General features: G+C 41.4%; 1 protein-coding gene across 7 annotated transcripts in view; it reads right to left on the bottom strand.

Moving 5' to 3' along the window:
* The window catches only part of tspan12 (tetraspanin 12), a 45,925-nt gene extending 25,420 nt beyond the window's left edge, over nt 1-20,505 (bottom strand). For 3 of the 7 annotated variants that reach the window (XM_033038294.1, XM_033038300.1, XM_033038297.1), the window contains exons 1-5: nt 19,531-19,651; nt 18,835-18,952; nt 15,993-16,075; nt 13,301-13,436; nt 12,206-12,280 (exon numbers count right to left, since the gene is read on the bottom strand). In XM_033038294.1, the coding sequence (XP_032894185.1) occupies nt 12,206-12,280; nt 13,301-13,436; nt 15,993-16,075; nt 18,835-18,900 (360 nt within the window). In that variant the 5' untranslated portion in view covers nt 18,901-18,952; nt 19,531-19,651. Of the gene's footprint in view, nt 1-12,205; nt 12,281-13,300; nt 13,437-15,992; nt 16,076-18,834; nt 18,953-19,530; nt 19,652-19,773; nt 19,950-20,368 lie in introns of those variants that run through there. The other 4 variants (XM_033038295.1, XM_033038296.1, XM_033038299.1 and 1 more) reach the window with 4 other exon arrangements.
* Nucleotides 20,506-20,727: the final 222 nt, after the last annotated feature.

Below are 20,727 nucleotides of genomic sequence, written 5' to 3'. Positions count from 1 at the left end.
CCCACCCCTTCCACCTACATTCCTTCCTCTAGCTTCACAATTTGCTACTCTTCAATCCTTATCTCACATATTTTGGCTTTTCATTTCAGGCCTTTATCTGCTTGCGCAAAGTCTGGCTCATCTACATCCACCGATCACTTTCATGTTTCGTCCCTCCTCTCTCCAGCTGTCTTCTCCGCCCCCCCTCCCCCCCTCCCCTCCCCTCAACGTCAACACAATCAGACTGAAGAAGCGTCCCAACACGAAACACTGCCTAACCTCGTTCTCCAGAAATGCTGCCTGACCCGCAGAGTGACTCCGGTACTGTGCGTGCTTTAGAAGTAGCTCCTTTCATCCATTTTTGTTGGTGCCGATTAGCTTTAAAATAATCATGTATTGTTTGACAAAAAAGATTAAACAAATTGGGAACATGCCCAACATTTTGTTGGGTTTTTTTTAATAACAAAAAAGTTAAAATCTCCTGGAGGTACATACTCCAAATGATTATGATCAAATGAGGCATTCAAGCAGTCCCATAAACTTCTTCAGGTCATAGAGCAAAAACAAAGGTCGAATTGGCAGCACGTACGTTTCTGTGCACAATTCTCTGCCCACGAAGTATTCAATCTCTGTCAGACTTAAGTGAGATGTGCCAAAGAAAGGTTAATTGACAGGACATCAGCCCAACCACTGCAGTACAACCAAGTTTCATTGGGACTAATTCAGATGCAGTTCTGGTACAGTCTTGAGAAGAGGTTGATTGCCATGGTGCATGTAATAGGAAGAAAATAAGAGATAACATAAAAATAAATGTATTTTTTGAGTTGCACTCTGTAGCCTGGAGTTACAGGCTTCTGATTCAATGCACTCAAGTGTTTTGGGAGGACTCAACTGCTCAGCGTGCAGTAACAGCAGGATCTTGGATTACAGACCTCCTTTTCCCCACTTCCCAATCCACCCCCAAATTGTTGGATAGCAGTACTAGCTATAAAACCTACTGCCCTACAGAGGAAACTTGCTTGGTTTTCACCAAGTCCTTTAGTCTTTGGAAAATCCCCTACAAAGGTGGTGCAGTATTGGAGAACCTAGTGTAATACTGGGTCATTACATAGAGTAGACAGAGTTTGTCCTATTCCAGAACCCATCAGACAATAATTCCCCAAGAAAGGAGAAATGAAAAAACATCATTGGATAAACTCAAGACATACAACTGAATTTGGTTCCACACATGATCAGGTCTTTTGAAGCACATTTCAGAAACCAAAATGCTATGAGGAGAAATAGCTCTAATATAAATTGCATTTTTTTGTTCAGTTGTATGAAGCTTAAAAGAATATTGGTGCAAGGCATCATTTTAAAAAGCCAGCAATTTACGACAATTCTAGTATTGTTTATATTGACAAAGGAATATTTACTAGCTGATTGCTTCTAAACATAATTAGAACAAATGGCTCATTCCAGGAAGATATGGAGGTTTTATAGAAGGTACCAAAGAGGTCTATGAGGATGCTACCTGGATTAGAGGGTATTAAGGGTCTGTCCCACTTGCCGATTCTTTTGGCGACTGCCGGCATCATTGACTGACGTATCAGGTCAGCAAAAAAGTCGTGGCGTGATGCGGCGTAATGTTTGACGCGCGGTGTTTTTTCAAGTGTCGCAACATTCTTTTTGTCGCCGCTGGATTTTGAAATGTTCAAAACCATTTGGCAACACTAATATGATGCCGGCAGTCGCCGAAAATAATCGGCAAGTGGGACAGGCCCTTTAGCAATAAGGAGAGGTTGCACAAACCTGGATCGACTACTCCAGAGTATTGGCAGCTGAAGGGAAACCTGACAGAAGTGTAAAAAATTATGAGAAGCTAGAGTCAGAACCTTCCCCCACCCCAGGATGAAATACCCTGGGGCAAAGCTTTAATAATAATAATAATGGATGGGATTTATATAGCGCCTTTCTAATACTCAAGGCGCTTTAAGACCAGAGGCAGGTTTAAAGGAGGTGTGTACGGCAAGTTATTTTACACAGAGAATTGTAGGCGCTTTGAATGCTCGGCAAGGGGTGGAGGCAGATACAATAGTGGCATTTAGGATACTTTTAGACAGGCATATGCCTCAAATTTACAAACGTGAGAATTAGCAGGGTCAAGCTAGCCATCATACTAACGCATAAATGACACCCAACTATTATTGATTTGACTGCCCAACAGTTACAGGCAGACATAAAAGATTGGGCATGACTTGCTGGATGAAATCTGGAACTACTGGGATCATGTGATCAATTGTATGGCAAGGGTTTATTGGTATTTATTTTAATCTCTGCTTGCCACCTTGCACACTGTTGGGTTTAACAGATGATCCACTGTGAAGAGAGAATGCCTGTGTTAGAAGGATGCAGCAAGATCCACAGCAGTGTTTCATCAAAGACTCCTGCACACGGGTCTATGGACTAGAGGTTATGTCAACAATTATGGAGAGAGAGAGCGAGATTCTGGTTCAGAGGTATCACAGGACACAGAGAGTTTGAGTTATGGCAATTGTTGGGAGTTAGCATGTGGGGTATAAGCATACAAGGATTAAATTATGTATAAGAATTTATTGTTTAACTCATATCACATGTACTAAACTGTATTCCATTTTCCTAAAGAGATGAAATATGAACTGACAAATTTTAATGAGGACATGTGGGGTGGCAAATGCAATTTTGGGTGCAAACCAAATTTACTTTAAGACTGCCATCCTTTTAAGTTATGAGTCCATAATTATATTTAGTTTGCACCTGTGTTTATAGGAATTTCCAATGATGGTAAAATAGGTAATGTCACATATGTTAAAGGAATTCAAAAAATATACTAAACCATTTTAACCCGGCACCTTTGTGGATTGCAGAATAGTACATGTCTGGAACCTACAATCAGAAATGAGAAGATACAAAAAGAAATCAGTTCTAAAAACATGATGCGACACGATGGACAGCACGGCACGGTGGCGGCGTGGTAGAGTTGCTGTTTTACAGCACTTACAGTGCCAGAGACCCGGGTTCGATCCTGACGATGGGTGCTGTCAGGGGGTATGTTCCGCGTGTGTTTTGGCTGAGATCTTCGGTTTACTCCAAAGACATACAGGTTTGTAGGTTAATTGGATTGGTAGAAGTGTAAATTGTCCCTAGTATGAGTGGGATAGTGTTAATGTGCTGGAATCGCTGGTCGGTGCGTACTCAGTGGGCCAAAGGGCATATTTCCGCGCTGCATCTCGAAACTAAAATACATCACAACTTTGGTGCATTCTTGGAAATTGCAGTGCAAATTGTGTGGATGAAATGACAAGCATATCCAGGCCAGGTTACGAAACACACTGGATTTCATTTTCAAATGGGGATACAAATTGACGGCATCTATGAAAAAGCACTAAAGATGCTAAAATGAATCTCTGCTGCCATGGAATATCAATGCAAAGACAGCATATGGATAGGAGCCCTCACAAGTACCAAAGACATGAACTGCTTTTCTGTCAAGAAGCTCTGCCTTTATTGCAGTGGGAATCATTCAGTACAAGCGGCCCAATTCAGACTAGCAGGTCATAAAATGCAACAACAAAGTCTCAGTTTGCAGGGCTAAATTGAGCTTAATCCAAAGTTGGGGCAGAAGAGGAACGACCACAAAGCACAGAAAGCAAGTTCCTATAAACACACAGGAAGGCGAGCAATTCAAGGAGCGTATTTTGTTCACATTTATATCAAATGTGAAGTTGTGCATGTTATGCAAACATCACTACACAAGCAGAAGAGATTGTCTGTGTGGCAGAATGTATCTGCTGCAAAGTGCTGGTAGGTTACAGATGGGACATTATAGAAATAGTGAAGATAAATTATTCTAGTAATTGTTATGTGGATTGGTGAGAAATTCTGCAGTCTAAGCAGAGCACACTCCTAGCACATGATGCCTCTGAGATCCCCACAGAAGACAAGATTCAGGATGTTCCTTAAACAAATCCCAGGATTGTTCAGCACCAGAGATTTCTGATGAGATTCAAGATGACAGAATGCCATAGAGTCCAGAGATGGATTAAAACTCAACATCTTATGTAGCTGCAACTTCAAAATAACTAATACCAGTACTGCCACAGTGTGCAAAAGCCAGAATTAAAACTAATGTCCGTTTATATTTCCTCTTTAGAAAAATGGAATGCATTTAATACATGTGATACGAGTTAAACAATAAATGTTCAATTTAATTATTCATTTAAGATAGCTATATCTTTAATTACATCATATGACCGAATCTCCTCAGGGTTTTCACAATGTTTACAGAAATGTTCAGTTATTTCCTGATTGAATAGACTGCATTCCCCTTTGAATTTGCAGTTTTGCTAGTTTACAACCCGTACAGTCTGCAACAGACTTTGTTGAAAGTTAAGGAAGCACTGCATAGATGGTGTACAGTACAGAGGATTATGGAGAGGGAGAGATCTTGGGCTATAATGATCAAGAGGTAGTTTAGTTTGGTTTAGAGAAAGAGAGCGTGAAAACAGGCCCTTCACCTATCGAGTCCGCACAGACCAGTGATCACCGCATATTTACACTATCCTACTGCTAGGGGCAATTTATACATACACCAAGCCAATTAACCTACATACCTGTACATTTTTGGAGTGTAGGAGGAATCGCGGAGAAAACTCATGGGATCACGGGGAGATCGTACAAACTCCGTACAGACAGGACCCATAGTTGGAATCAAAACCGGGTCTCCAGCGCTGCAAGCATTGTAAGGCAGCAACTCTACCGCTGCGCCACCATGCATAAAAAGGGCAGAGATACATCATGGAAACTGAGAGATCATGGGACAAATAGCTTGGGGAGCAGGTGGCCATATTTGGATATAAACAGGAGTTAAGATCATGGGGAACAAGGGAATGGTGCACCAACTCAATATTGGGAAAGCCAAGTCTTTGTGGAAGACTGCTTGATGGGCTAAAAGCAATTTTTTGACCTAAACAAAATCCTGCCTCTTTTTAGAAAAATAGAAACATAGAAAATAGGTGCAGGGGTAGGCCATTCGGCCCTTCGAGCCAGTGCCACCATTGAATACGATCATGGCTGATCACCCAAAATCAGTAGCCCGTTCCTGCTTTTTCCCCCATATCCTTTGATTCCATTAGCCCTAAGAGCTAAATCTAACTCTCTTGAAAACTTCCAGTGAATTGGCCTCCACTGCCTTCTGTGGCAAAGAATTCCACAGATTCACAGCTCTCTGAGTGAAAAGAAATTGTACCCAATCTCGAGAATACCAGGCCTGAAGCTCAGCTAAAAGAAGCTCCTTTCTTCAAAATTATAGTTTTCAAACCTCATTATCATGTTTCAACGAGGAAGAGAACTTCATAGAAATGTGATCATTACTGACCTGCCTCTAAACACCAGGTTAAACAGGTGTCCCGAAAACCTGCTTTGGCTCCCAGCACACTGGATTCAGATTGAGCTCTGCCATCACGTGATGGAAGTGCACTTGGCTCATTGGACTTGTGCCTCATCTCCACAAGAACCATCAGATGTTCTTGTCAGGGCAGCTCTTTCCATGTTATCCTGCAGCTTTTCCTCACACTAGTGCCCCTTTTAAAAATGATTACATTTGCTGATTTTACCCTCTCACATAGTGAAATCTGGTGCACGACCACACACTGCACGATAGGATTTTTCCTCATATCACCCCGGGTCTTTTGCTAATCACTTCAAATTATTTGCCAGAGGAGGTAGTTGAGGCAGGTACTATAACAGCATTTAAAAATAACTTGGCCAGATACATGGATAGGAAAGGCTGGGAGGGCTTTGGGCCAAACATGGGCTAATAGGAGGTACACAAAAAGCTGGAGAAACTCAGCGGGTGCAGCAGCATCTATGGAGCGAAGGAAATAGGCAACGTTTCGGGCCGAAACCCTTCTTCAGCCCAAAACATTGCCTATTTCCTTCGCTCCATAGATACTGCTGCACCCGCTGAGTTTCTCCAGCTTTTTTGTGTACCTTCGATTTTCCAGCATCTGTAGTTCCTTCTTAAACACGTGGGCTAATAGGACTTGGATTACTTCGATGGGGGATCTTGGTCGACATCGACCCGTTGGACCGAAGGGCCTGTTTCTGAGTTGTATGTCTGTATGATTCTAAATCTGAGTTTGCTGTATATTGAAATTTCCTCAAATTTGAACATTTTCTCTTTATTGGCCCTGTGCAGTTTTGAAAACCACCATCATCGGCACCTCCTGAAGTCCCCATTATGTTTTTTTTCTCCACTAACAAGAACTGCTCCAACATTTCCCACCAGGAGATAAAAAATTCTCAAATGCTGAAAATGATCAGTAGATGCTGTTCGTTAAACAAATCATGTACGACTAAATTAAATACCTAATCAAAAGTGAAGGAACTGACTACCAGTAGCACAAGGCTAATAGGTTATTAATACTAAGCAAAAAAATTAGAAATAGATTTGACTTCATAGCCTGGAAAATTCAATAACACAAAAATTCTATTACTATTGAATGGAATGTCACATGATTATATTTAATATCTGTCTGGGGGCTTTTTTTATACAGTACACAAATTCCCCAAGATGGTGAGATATGAACACAAGCTGAGAGAACAGGATTGGTTACAATGGCCCCTCAAGCCTGCTTCTCTGCTCCATGTTCTTATTGGATCCCTTGACAATCTAATTATATTACACTCCAAAAAAACTATTGATTTTAATCTTACAACTGTTCCAAGGCAAAGAATCCATAATCTTGAGACAGAAAAATCCATTCTTCCCCCAATATGACTGATCCTTTTCCTGAAGCTATGCCCTTTGTTCTTACCCTTTAACCCGAGGGACAAGCTCTCAGTACCCACCCGATCACAATCTTACGTTTTAAAAGACTAGAGCTGTGGAATACATAAAATATAGATTGGCATTCAAGAAGTAATCAGTAAATGTTGTCAAATAACCAGCAATTGAATGACCAATAATTAAGAAATGTAGCTTATTGAATCATTACGAAATGTAATCCAATTTTTCCCAGTCAGAATTAAACCCATGACATGACCACACATCAGCAAAACCACTGATCTTGTTGCTGTGATATTCTTTTACTTTCAAAATACTATGAACAAAAATAAGTGTTTTGAAATAGAAGACTCTAATTTGACACATGGAACTGATATTCTGATTGATCTGTCACCAAAATGTTGGAAATCAATAAATAGTATACTACTCTCCGATATCAAATATAACAGTGTTTGTGCCAAGTATTCTGCATCCATATTTCATCAGATTATTTATTTGAAGTACTGTTCTTTCAAAGTGACAATTTCATCTGGTAACTTGGTCAAATGTCACCCTTGGCAACCTCCTCAGGCACTGGCATGAATTTTCACATTCGTCAGTCAAGTTATTATGAACATCATAACTCATCTTAAAATAAACTATTACCGATTTATTTTAGATTACACATTTTTCTGGGATGCCATTGAAGTGCTCGAAGGAGGGCTAAATTCTGAGGCATAGATAAGGTAGACAGTTGGTATAGTTTTGCCCAGAGTAGAAATGTCAGACTAGGGAGCATTTTATTAAGGTGAGATGGGCAAAGTTTAAAGGAGACTAGACCAAGGGCAGACCCGTTGGGTCTGCTCCCCCAACGCAGCCGTTCCCTACCCGTAGCCCCCACGGGAGACGTGGTCCTCCAACTCAAGCGGCTCAGGAATGAGCAGTGCGGCTGGTTTTAAATGGCATCTTTGAGGCGAGATGCGGGCGCCAGCAGCCGTTATGGTCGCTGGCCAGCAGGAGGCGACAAAATGAGTGAGTGGGGGGGGGGGGGGGGGGAGAAGGATTTAATGAAAAATGTGGACATAAACATAACGAAATCTAATGAGGAGTGGATAGTTGGAATGAAAAGTGAAATGTCTACCGAAATGGCTGCTTCTATGGGTGAGAAGCCAGTTTATTTTTGAAATATTGGGGGGTGGGGAGAAGGATTTGATTAAAAAGGTGTACTTAAACACGACGAAATGTAATGAGGAGCGGATACTTAGAAAGAAAAGTGAAATCTCTACCGAAATGGAAAAGATCTCGGCGATTGTGCGTCTGGATTCGGCGTGGCAAGGAATCAAAGGAAGAAATGCAGCCGGCAGCCGTACATGTAAATGGATCCATTCCGATTGGACATCTGCGAGCATCGGCCATTCCGATAGGACATCTGCGAGTATTGGCCATTGTGACATCACACGATGGAACAAATCGAAAGGCAGAAAGGCAGCCGGTCGGCAGGCGGCAGCCACAGAGTTTTATATAATAATAGATAGATAGATGTGCGAGGCATGTGGTAGGAGCCTGGAATGTGCTGTAATGCTGGTGATCAGGGCAGATTAGTGGGATTTCAGAAGCTTTTAGATGGGTGCATGGATATTCCGGGGATGGAGAGACCAGTGCGACCCCTCTCTACCAGATGAACTGAACGAGTTCTACGAGTTCTACGCACGGTTTGAGGTTAAAAACAGCACCCAGATACGTGCACTACTGCCATCTCCCAGTGACCAGTCGCTCAGGCTGTCCGCAGCCGGAGTTAAAAAGGCCTTTGCCAGCATCAATCCACGCAAAGCTGCAGCGCCAGACAACATTCCTGGATGCGTTTTAAGAGACTGCGCCGAGCAACTGAAAGATGTCTTCACAGACATTTTTAACATCTCACTCAGCCAGGCAGTAGTGCCCAACTGTCTTAAGAGTGCCACCATCATCCCTGTCCCGAAGAAACCAAACCCAGCCTGCCATAATGACTTTCGACCAGTGGCTCTAACACCCATAGTAATGAAGTGTTTTGAGCGACTGGTTATGCAGCATATCAAAAATAGTCTACCTGCCGACCTAGACCCACTGCAGTTCGCCTACAGAGCCAACCGATCCACAGAGGACGCAGTCTCAACAACACTGAACCTCGTACTGTCACACCTTGATCGGAAAAATACTTATGCCAGGATCCTCTTCATAGACTTCAGCTCTGCTTTTAACACAATCATTCCGCAGCAGCTGGTGGAGAAGTTGGAGCTATTGGGGGTTGATGCTGGCACATGTAACTGGGTCCTGAACTTTCTATCGCAACAGCAGCAGATAGTCAGGGTGGGCAGTAGGACATCAAAAACCATAGCCGTGAGCACTGGCTCGCCCCAAGGCTGTGTCCTAAGCCCCCTGCTGTTTAGTCTGCTTACACACGACTGTACTGCTAGACTCAACAACAACTTCATCAATAAGTTCGCTGATGACACAACAGTGGTGGGTCTCATCAGTGACAATGATGAGTCGGCGTACAGGATGGAGGTGGAGCTGCTCACAGGATGGTGCAAATCCCACAACCTCATTCTCAACGTGGGAAAAACTAAGGAGATGGTGGTTGACTTCAGGAGGGCGGGAAAACAACACCATACACCTCTGCACATCGATGGAGCTGATGTGGAAAGGGTCAGCAGCGTGAAGTTCCTAGGACTCCACCTGTCAGATGACCGAACGTCCACGACCAACACCACAGCACTGGTCAAGAGAGCCCAGCAGCGACTACACCCTCTCCGAAGACTACGGAAAGCAGGTCTCCCCATTACACACCTACGAACTTTTTATAGGGGGACTATCGAGAGCACATTAACCTACGGCATCACTTCCTGGTTCGGGAGCTGCAAGGCGTACGAACGGCACCAACTAGACAGGATTGTGAAGACCGCCAGCAGGATTATTGGTGCTCCACTCCCTTTCCTGCTGGACATACACAGGAAGAGATGTATCAGCAGAGCCATCTCCATCATCAAAGACCCCTACCACCCATCGCATCACATATTCTCCATCCTGCCATCTGGGAAGAGGTACAGGAGCATTAGCTGCAAAACCAGCAGGATGCTCCTCAGCTTCTTCCCGCAGGCTATAAGACTGATAAACGGACTTTACCCCCTGCCAAAGTGTCGCGCACCAACCTGGACACACTGCAGCAGAGCCACTGTCGTGCCGCTGCCGATCGGAACGCCTGTTGATGTTTAGTAGAGAGTAGAGTGTTTAATTTGTTCATGATATATGTATTTTTATTTCTATTTATTTTTTACTGCACACTGATTGAGCAACGTTTTTTTGTTTCCTCTGGGTATGTGAGTACTCAGGAAAATGACAATAAAGATATACTATACTATACTAGGCCGATTAGCTTAGTTTCTTGCCATCAAGTTTGGCACATATATTGTAGGCCGAAGGGCATGTTCCTGTGCTGTACCTTTCTATCTTCTACATTCTACATTTGCACTGACGTACCCCATCAACTGCACCTCAAGCCTACAATAACACTTAAACTATCATATCTACATAACCAACAATCCTCATCAACCGAATCAAATATAAATGTACTCTATCATGCCTACATACTGCTGTAAGCCTATCACCCACCATGTTTAACAGGCATTTAGAGAAGCATGTAAATAGGAAGGGAATAGAGGGATACAGGCCATGTGCTGATGGATGGAATGAATTAGATTGGTATCATGATCAGTACAGCAAAAAAAGGCCATTTGGGTGCTGTACTGTTCTTTGTTTTGTGCGTTGTTTAATCAGGTCAACAATTATACAACTATGACAGGTATAGTCTCAGAACAACAGCCCACGAGGGGAAAAGCAAGACCAGGTGGCCTTATCACCATGAGATTCCATCCCATCAGTGGCACCAAATGCAGAGCCAAAGCCACCTTCCCTGTCCAATTTCTCTCAACCAAATTACTGCTAATCCATTATATCTTCAGAATTACAGGCTATGTGGCACAAGTATACAAGTATGCATCTCTTATTTTCACCCACACCTATTCTCATCTCAAAACTATCCTTCATATCTTTCTCCTTTCAGATACCCCATAGCTGACCAGATGATAAAAGAACAGTGAGGATAAAGAAACACCACCACACAATCCACTGTCTCCATCAGCTCCATTAATAGCTTTATGCACATTGTTGGGGTCAGGTGAGAAGTGGAATCCACACTGGGCAAGTGAACAGGCACAAATGGCTCCCAACCAGGAAAAAGAGAAAGGGCAATGTTTACTTTAGCTTCCTGGAGGATTGAGCTGTAGTGAATGTTTAGATGGCAGGGATGCATATTCAGCCTTTGCCCTTGCAAGTTCATGGCTGTGAAGAGCAGAGTTCAAAAAAGGTTCCAGGTTGTCACGTTAATCTAGTAAACGGTCCTCCAGTGGATGATCAGGACAATCCCAGGGGATAGAGGCTCCACCAAGAGCAGATATCCAGCTGACCCACACTTCCCCGGTCTAGATCTACAAATCAATTGTTGATAGCTACATGCAACCTGGGCCTAACTTGGATGACCCTGCGTGGAGCCCCAGCCTTGGGCATGGAATCAGGTGATGAGACCCATAAAACTCTTGTTCTGAAACACTGTCAGATTCCATGCCCAGCTTTGCTCCACTTCCTTCAAACCTTTCAAGGTTTTGGGGTGCTTTTTGTTGCTCCTAATATTCAAAAGAATTTTTAATTTGTGTTTTTTAAAAAAAATTGTGGCTAATAAACTGCTTGAAAATTATATCAAATACAAATTGGAAAGATGCGATTTACCCTATTCTTACCTTTTTGTGAAGCTAGAAAATCACCAATAAAATGAAGATCTTATCATCTTCAATAAAATGAAGAATTTATCATCTTCAATAAAACTAAGATTTTATCATCTGCATGATATCAATGAATATTCATTGATGGTCAAATGGTCATATCTAGCAGATGGCCTGTGCGCAGATTTTTCCAGGGTAAACCGTAAACCGTTTTTTTTCCTCCAGAGATGCCACCTGTCCTGCAGAAATATTCCAGCATTTTGGGCCTATCTTCAATGTAAACATTTTCACTACTCTTCACAAACTGACTGATTCACCACTGGAACCACAGCAAGGTCACGTCTTCAGTGATAGAAGGGTTTCGGCCCATAATGTCACCCTTTCCTTCCATCCAGGGATGCTGCCTTTCCCGCTGAGTTACTCCAGCTTTTTGTGTCTATCTTTGGTGTAAATCAGCATCTGCAGTTCCTTCCTACACATCTTCAGTGTTCTGATATGGGAGTACCAAGGTGGATATGTCAACCATTCACCACAAGCATTTTTCTTTTTTTTTTAAATATAAAACATAACGGCACTACAGGAATCTAAGTATTAATATAAAGTTTTGAAATAATAAATTGGAACTCACCAAATAGTCCTGATCATAGTTCCATACTCCACAGGCAAGTTCCACACAGAAAATTATCAGCAGGATAGCAAAATACTAGAAAAGCACAACATTGATCATTTTTGAAGCAATTCATGTGGCTGAATTTATATTTATTAAATATCTTAGACCATCCATCTTTCATTGCGAATTAGTCAATAAAATTCCACACAACTTATTTCACTTTAAAATCTTCAACATTTCTTCATTCAATTTGTTGCTTGGGTCCAACTAATACAAAACAAAAATCCTTGTATTTTTGCAGAGGCTCTCTCAATCTCCGGATCTTGCAATGCACTTTAAAGGCAATTAAGTACTTCAAGTGTAGCCACTAATGTAATCTAGGAAGCATGGCAACCTAATTGTGCAAAGCAAGCTCTCCACAGAAAGTAGCAACATAAATTTCAATTGTATAATTAATTGTGTTAAAATTATTAAGAACTATAATTGACCCTTTGTTGATCTAATTTCTTCAGGCGGTGAGTTGTTATAGAGTTTCAATACATCAATTTAATGTTGTCCTTAATTGTCCTTTGTCCCCTCCCAATGTAATTTTGCTTTCCCTCATGGATTCTCATTAACTCTTTTGTCACTCTCCCGACTCTCAGTATGAAGAAGGGTATCAACCCGAAATGTCACATATTCCTTTTGTCCAGAGATGCTGCCTGTCCTGCAGATATATTCCAGCATTTTGGGCCTATCTTCAATACCAGCATCTGCAGTTTCTCCCTCTACATTACTCACTCCCTTGCCTTTCCACTGTTTGCTTCTCATTATTTTAGTCACATTAATTACAGAAATACTGTGTTCGTTTGTCATGTTGTCAAGATGTCCAAAGTAATCACTGCACAATTATTAAGTTGCCCTTCCAGCAACACTTTAGGCAAAGATTTGTAAACTCAAACCATCCACCAAAAGTTTAATTAATAGGATATGGTGCAATATATATTGCAAAGTCTATGTTAGTTACTCTTCCCAAATTGGGGAATAAGTATGGAAAATTCTAACATTCAGGCAAGAGGCATTTGCACATTCATTCATCTGAATTGGATTATCTTCTGCTGAAAGCATACTCACCCAAGCAAGGAGCAATGGATTTCCCTTTACCGCCCCACAGCAGCCCAAGATCCCAACCATTATTAAAAAACAGCACACAGTGACCATTAAGGGATGGATCACTGGAAAATACGTCAGGATGAATGCTTCTTCCAGCCTGCAGAAGAATACCAAATTTACATTAACAGCATTCAAACTAAAAGTTACTTGTGAATAATAATAGCAACAAATCCTTTTGCACCAATAACTTCCTACAACTGCATTGCACCTTGTATTTCGAAGACTCAATGATTATAAGTGATAGGAGTAGAATTAAGAATAGAATAGTAGTATATAGAATAGTTTCTTTATTGTCATTGTAACATGAACCATGTACAACAAAATTTAAAAATGTCAGCCAGTCAGTGCACCATTCAAACATTTCTAAAAGCTAACGATACATACAAGGTAAAATATTAAAAAAAGATAAACAACTAAAATAAATATCATGAAAATAGCACGCATAAACACCCAACCCTACATCCTTCTGTGGATTTCACAGTGTACCACAGTCCCTTAGTATGTATCGCCTCTTCGTTCCTTGGCAGCTACATTTAGTGCCTTTATAGCAGTGGGGTAAAAACTGTTTTTAAGTCTGTTTGTCCTTGTCCTTGTAGATCTGTACCGTCTGCCTGATGGCAACAGTTCAAACAGGGAGTGTCCGGGGTGGGAAATGTCCTTTATAATACTCTGGGATTTTTTGATGCAGCGGGAACTGTGTAAGTCCTCCAAGGTAAGGAGAGGGCAGCCGACAATCCTCTGGGCGTTGTCAATGGCCCTCTGGAGCGCTTTCCTCTGAGCTGCTGTGCAGCTGGTGTACCATACGCATACACAGTATGTTAGGATGCTCTCAATGGAGCACCGATAAAAGGACAGCAGCAGTCTCTGAGTGATGTTATTCTTCCTGAGCACCCTCAGGAAGTGCAGTCTCTGCTGGACTTTTTTCAGCAGCGCAGAGGTGTTCACGCTCCACGTCAGGTCCTCTTGAATATGGATTCCCAGGAAGCGGAAATCCGCCACCCTCTCCACACAGTCCCCTCTGATAATTAATGGTACCATGTCCGTTTTATTCTTCCTGAAGTCTATTATTATTTCCTTTGTCTTTAAGGTGTTGAGGAGCAGGTTATTTTCTCCACACCACACTGTCAGCTGCTCCGCCTCATCTCGGTAGGCGTACTCGTCCCCCCCGGAGATGAGTCCCAACACCGTAGTGTCATCCGCAAATTTGATGAGCCATTCGGCCCATCAAGTCTACGCCACCATTCAATCATGGCTGATCTATCTCTCCTAACCCCATTCTTCTGCCTTCTCCCCATAACCTCTGAGACCTGTACTAATCAAGAATCTATCTATCTCGGTCTTAAAAATATCCACTGACTTGGTCTCCACAGCCTTCTGTGGCAAAGAATTCCACAGATTCATCTCCTTCTGACTAAAGAAATTTCTCCTCATCTCCTTCCTAAAAGAACATCCATTAATTCTGAGGCCATGACCTCTCGTCCTAGACTCTCCCACTAGTGGAAATATCTTCTCCACATCCACTCTATCCAAGTCTTTCACTATTTTATATATTTCAATGAGATCCCCCCCTCATTGTTCTAAACCAGAGCGAGTACAGGCCCAGTGCTGACAAACACTCATCATAGGTTAACCAATGGTAGACACAAAATGCTGGAGTTGACTGAAGAAGGGTCTCGATCCGAAAAGTCACCCATTCCTTCTCTCCAGAGATGTTGCCTGTCCCGCTGAGTTACTCGGGCATTTAGTGTCTAAGAAAATAATTTCTTCTACACAATGTTTTGTGACCTCAATTTTTACATGCAAACTAACTTCAATGTTGACATGATTTCTTACACATTCTGGATTCTTCTCAGAGATGTGTTGAAATCAATGCAAGATTTTATAGATGAGAAGACGGAAGATTACCTTCAGAGAACCATCTACAATTTAAATCAATGCAGGTAATTAAGATTTTAGATGTAGTCAAGCCACAGTATAAAATGCCTCTAACTTTGGTGTAGCCAATAACAATGCGTTATACAATTCTAGTTTAATAAATTAAATTGGGTTTAGTTTTATTAATCCCACAACATATTTATTTTCATGCTTTTGCTCATTTTCTCTCCCACCCTTCTCTGAAATTTCTCCAAGGGCATCCATTTCTGTTTTACAGTATACTGATAATTTGTTGCAATGTTTATTGTATATTTTGTTGCATTAGTACAACTCTAAAAGCTGTGGGGGGGGGGGGGAATCATTATTCTGTTTCTGGTGCATGACAATTAAACTCTTAACAACTCTGAAGAGTCTCCGTGCACACCAACACCTTGTGCTAGTGGTCATGTTTAACTGAAGTCTAAATAAGCTAATTGAAGTGGGCTTCAAGTTATTTTATCATGCACAAACTGGCAGAGGGATCCCATTGTAGACCCATTATGAGAGAAAACCTCATACAAAATGTATTCGTAAATTCATTCAAGACAGATTTTATTTAAACTCCAGATTTTATGTAAAATCTTATTAATCCTATATTGACAGGAGTTAGTTAAGAAGCAAAGCCCGCTGTTGTCAAAAGATGGTTCTGAACGTGTCTACCACATTATAGCCATTCACCTTTAACTCTTTGGGGGGTTTTTTTAAAACAGTTTTCATCCAGTAACTGCTTCATACATACCTGGTTTCTGTTGTTAACACAAGTACATTATTCAGGTAATCTCTCATCCATGCAGACACACCCAGAACACAGAGTGACATCAGCTGTAAAATATGCACACCTTTTATTTACTGGCCTGTAAGCAAATATTTAAAACTGCATATTTTCTTTTGTAAATTTCCTTTTGCTGAACAGGTTTCCCGTTAATATTTTTATCAGAACAAATGGCTCTAATTTACTAAAATGTAGGTGTGAGCACATGTATTTGTGAATTAATGTGTTTGCTAAATAGTGAAATTCAACGTTTCATCAAGACCATTTGTTTTTTTATTTTTTAATTATTGTGTAACATCTGCCTACAACTGCAAAATATTTTATGCTTCTCTCAACATTATCCGAAAAAGGCTGACCACATAAGACCCATTTTAATGTATCTTTTTCTGACACCGATGCAACTCTGCATGGACTTAGTTACCAAAATTTTAAAAAGGCACAAATAAACATGCATCATATTTGTAACAAAACTAATTATAGACATCGGACTGGATTATGCATGCATCAGCCTGCTATCTGGAGAGTATCACTTTTACCAATCCTGTCCTGCCTGCTGTGGCCATCCCACAATGTTGAGCAGACAGTGGCAACTCAAACCCAGAGGCACCACAACTCAAATTGCCCTTAAGCTTACTGCTTAAATGTTCTTTGACCAGTTTATAAATGTAAGATACCTTAAATAATCTACACAAACTACAAAAACAATTAAGTAAGTAACATAATGAAAAATGAACGTCTTGCCTGCACATTCCTGTTTAATAAAGGAATGGTATACCTATTCATTTTTGCACTAGCCGTCCATGGCTTAAAGCTAATGAGTGGTTTGTTGGGTGCCTGGACTGCGTCAAGTTGTACAGCAGGTGCACCAGCATTTGACTCCTACATTTCAATAAGCAGTCACAGAATTCAAGAGGCAAGCTGTCCTAGAAATTGCAGTCAGCCACGGGTTCTTTATTGAACCATCAGTTAACATAGAAACATAGAAAATAGGTGCAGGAGTAGGCCATTCGGCCCTTCGAGGCCCATTCAATATGATCATGGCTGATCATCCAACTCAGTATCCTGTACCTGCCTTCTCTCCATACCCCCTGATCCCTTTAGCCACAAGGGCCACATCTAACCCTCTTAAATATAGCCAATGAACTGCCTTCTGTGGCAGAGAATTCCAGAGATTCACCACTCTCTGTGTGAAAAATGTTTTCCTCATCTCGGTCCTAAAAGATTTCCCCCTTAACCTTAAACTGTGACCCCTTGTTCTGGACTTCCCCAACATCGGGAACAATCTTCCTGCACCTAGCCTGTCCAACCACTTAAGAATTTTGTAAGTTTCTATAAGATCCCCCCTCTATCTTCTAAATTCTAGCGAGTACAAACCGAGTCTATCCAGTCTTTAATAGTTGTAATAGAAACATAGAAAATAGGTGCAGGAAGAGGCCATTCGGCCCTTCGAGCCAGCACCGCCATTCATTGTGTTCATGGCTGATCATCCCCTATCAATAACCGTGACTGCCTTCTCCCCATATCCCTTGACTCCACTAGCCCCTAGAGCTCTATCTCACTCTCTCTTAAATCCATCCAGTGACTTGGCCTCCACTGTCCTCTGTGGCAGGGAATTCCATAAATTCCATTGTAGATCAGCATGTCCAGCCCCTTGATAAATCGTACACATTTTATATGCCAACTATGAACAATGACTCTACATGCAAACACCCATTTGAAGTTGTATTTGAAAAAAAGATCCTACTAGTGCCTATTACCCTTTTATTTTAAATGCACAATTACAATCCCAATCATTTTTAGGGATTTCTATGTATACATACAATTGCCTACATAGATTTGCACAGAACGAGCATCACAGAAGCAGACAATTCAACCCAAACTGTTTCTACCAGAGTTAATGATTCGCACAAGAATCCACCCACACATCTTTGACCCAACCTTTTAGCTATCTACTATGTTGTTCTCTTCAGCATTTTGATCTAGTTTCCACTTTCACACTTCTGACTTCTCCCATGGCCAAATGAAGAAAAGTAGATAAATCCAGGAAAAACATTTCCACAGTGTAGTGCAATTTATGTTACACACGTTGCCATTTGGCTCAAATGGGGTGAAGAAGAACAAAGCGAATGACGAGTATTGTAGTGGAAAATGACACAGAGGAGGAGAACAAAGAAAAATCTAAATTGGGAATATCGCACTCCACATCAATAAGGCTGTTTAAACAAGCAAAAGATATATATTCATATACATTGAGAAATTCAATTCCACAATCTATATTGCCTTTTGTTCAGAAACTTGAAAGTCTTTACATAGTTGGGGAAATATTTTCTTTGTAACATTTTCTCAATTTTATTATTCTCTTTTTTCCCCAAAAACTCACACCTTGCAAATTCATATCTAACCAATTCTTATAATTTGAGGATTAACAACATTGCACATTATTTTATTCCAATTTACATAAAGCTCCATACTTCTGACTTCTCCCATGGCCAAATGAAGAATTGACTATGACTATCCAGATTTTATACATTTTAACCAGAGAGCAAGTAACAGGAGCATGATGACACTGCACATAGAGCGTTCAATAGATAAAAATTACCAGGAACAAACTTCTTTTTCAGCCACATCCAAAGTCCAAGTAAAAATCGATTACTTCAACATTGGTGGAAAAGGCTTTCGTAACTTTGTTCAGCACGAAAACCTATCCAGTTTTACAGAGGGAATCCAATTCATTAGAGTCGATGACAACTGTAGTCTATGAACCGTGTGCGGAAGCAAACGCGTATCTAGTTTACTTAATCGTACTCACCCAAAAGAGAAAATTCAAAGCATAAAGCGAGCAGCGTAGACATTTCACGGAATCTTCCCTTGCCATTCTAACTGAACCTCAAAGGTTGACCCCATCATCCTGTTTCACACCCCGTCATCTTAAAATAAAAAGCAAAACCATGACTGCGTGAAATCGTCGATAGTGCTTCAATTCTAATTTCAGAATTGTTCTGGTTGTAAATCCAATTCTATTATCATTGCGCTGGGTTGTTTGCGGGTTCTTGTACTTTCGAAGCGTGGAAGTGAGAATAATTTATATGAATGTAAACGGATTCGCACGCTCCAGTTCGCTTGCAGAACAACCATGACTGGCCAGTTAGGAACGCTATGCTGTTTCAAAGTGATGGGAGTTTTACAATTGGTTACAGCTATGTGAACTGTTTGAAAGATGAAACAACATTAGGCCTCGTTGTATTGGTCGAGACCGAGTTAACAGCGAGCTGTCAATTTAATTCAACACAACTTCCACTGTGCAGAAAGTTCTAAATGAACACAACTGAGTTACAGGTCTGGAATTACCTTCATTTTAAATAAAACATGCCTTTACACTATTTTATATACACAAGGATATAAATTACTAGTAGAATATAAATTTGTGAGAATGCACCAAAAGCGTTTATCAGTCAATTGGAAATCAATGCATTGAAAATTAAAATGTAAAAGTTTAAGAACTGACCATTCTTTCTGTGTTCACATCTTTCACCAATCCATTTCACTCTGCGGAATCATTCGGTCACTCTTGCCTAATTCCAAATGTTTTCATTCTTTGCTAACTTTCCTGATAAAATGAAATGTTAGCATTGGTCGATTCGCCCAATTGCCCGGCAATCTCACCAGGATGATTAACCCGTAACCCAGAGAGCACGGTAATAAATAACCTCTGCCACTGTCCTCTCGGACAGCTCTATTGCTTATTTACCTGGGCCAAACATCGCGTACGAACACTGCTACTGAGATGCAGAAAGAGAGGAATGCCCGACGAAGGGCCCCGACCCGAAACGTCGCTCATCCATGTCCTCCAGAGATGCTGCTTGTCCCGTTGAGCGTTTTATCTTCCACGCAAGATTCCAGCATCTGTAGTTCCTTGCGTCTACTCTATAGGGAAATACAAAACCGTTTGGCTTGTTACTTTTAATAAATAGGTACACAAAAAAGCTGGAGAAACTCAGTGGGTGCAGCAGCATCTATGGAGCGAAGGAAATGGGTAACGTTTCGGGCCCGAAACGTTACCCATTTCCTTCGCTCCATAGATGCTGCTGCACCCGCTGAGTTTCTCCAGCTTTTTTGTGTACCTTCGATTTTCCAGCATCCGCAGTTCCTTCTTAAATACTTTTAATTAATACCCAAGTCACCAATAGGTAAGAAAATTCACATTTCAACTCACAATACCACCACTAGAAACTCGCAGCACAGCAAACCGTTTTTTTAAAGCTGCATGATCGATGCCAGAGACGATTTTCTTCCAATTGACTCTTACACTAAACTAAATAAAACTGGGCGAAGTTACAACTCACTGGTTGTGTGGGAAACGCGTGTTGAGCGGCGTCTCCTCCGTCCAAGCAACAAGATTGCTTCGGTGAGTGTGGTTTACCTTTGGAGATTCCAGCAGCACTTGTCCCTTTCGATTGCACCTTTCTTGCTTCCTGGATAAATGCTGCTGGAACGGCGCCATGCCCACGCCCTTTCTGTGATTCCGGAGGACTTTGACAGCACAATCGACCACACGCTGTGCGCTTGCGTCTTCGTCAACACTTCTCCAAGTACCCGAGAGTTCTCGCCGAGGTCCCATGATTTCCAGCCGCTGATGCCAATGGAGAGATTCAACCATGCGAGACATTCCAACCAAACCCCTTGCAAATCCAAGGAAAAGACC

This window comes from Amblyraja radiata, chromosome 19, assembly GCF_010909765.2.
Source record: "Amblyraja radiata isolate CabotCenter1 chromosome 19, sAmbRad1.1.pri, whole genome shotgun sequence".
Classification (NCBI taxonomy): Eukaryota; Metazoa; Chordata; class Chondrichthyes; order Rajiformes; family Rajidae; genus Amblyraja; species Amblyraja radiata.
This window is presented reverse-complemented; position numbering and strand designations above follow the sequence as displayed.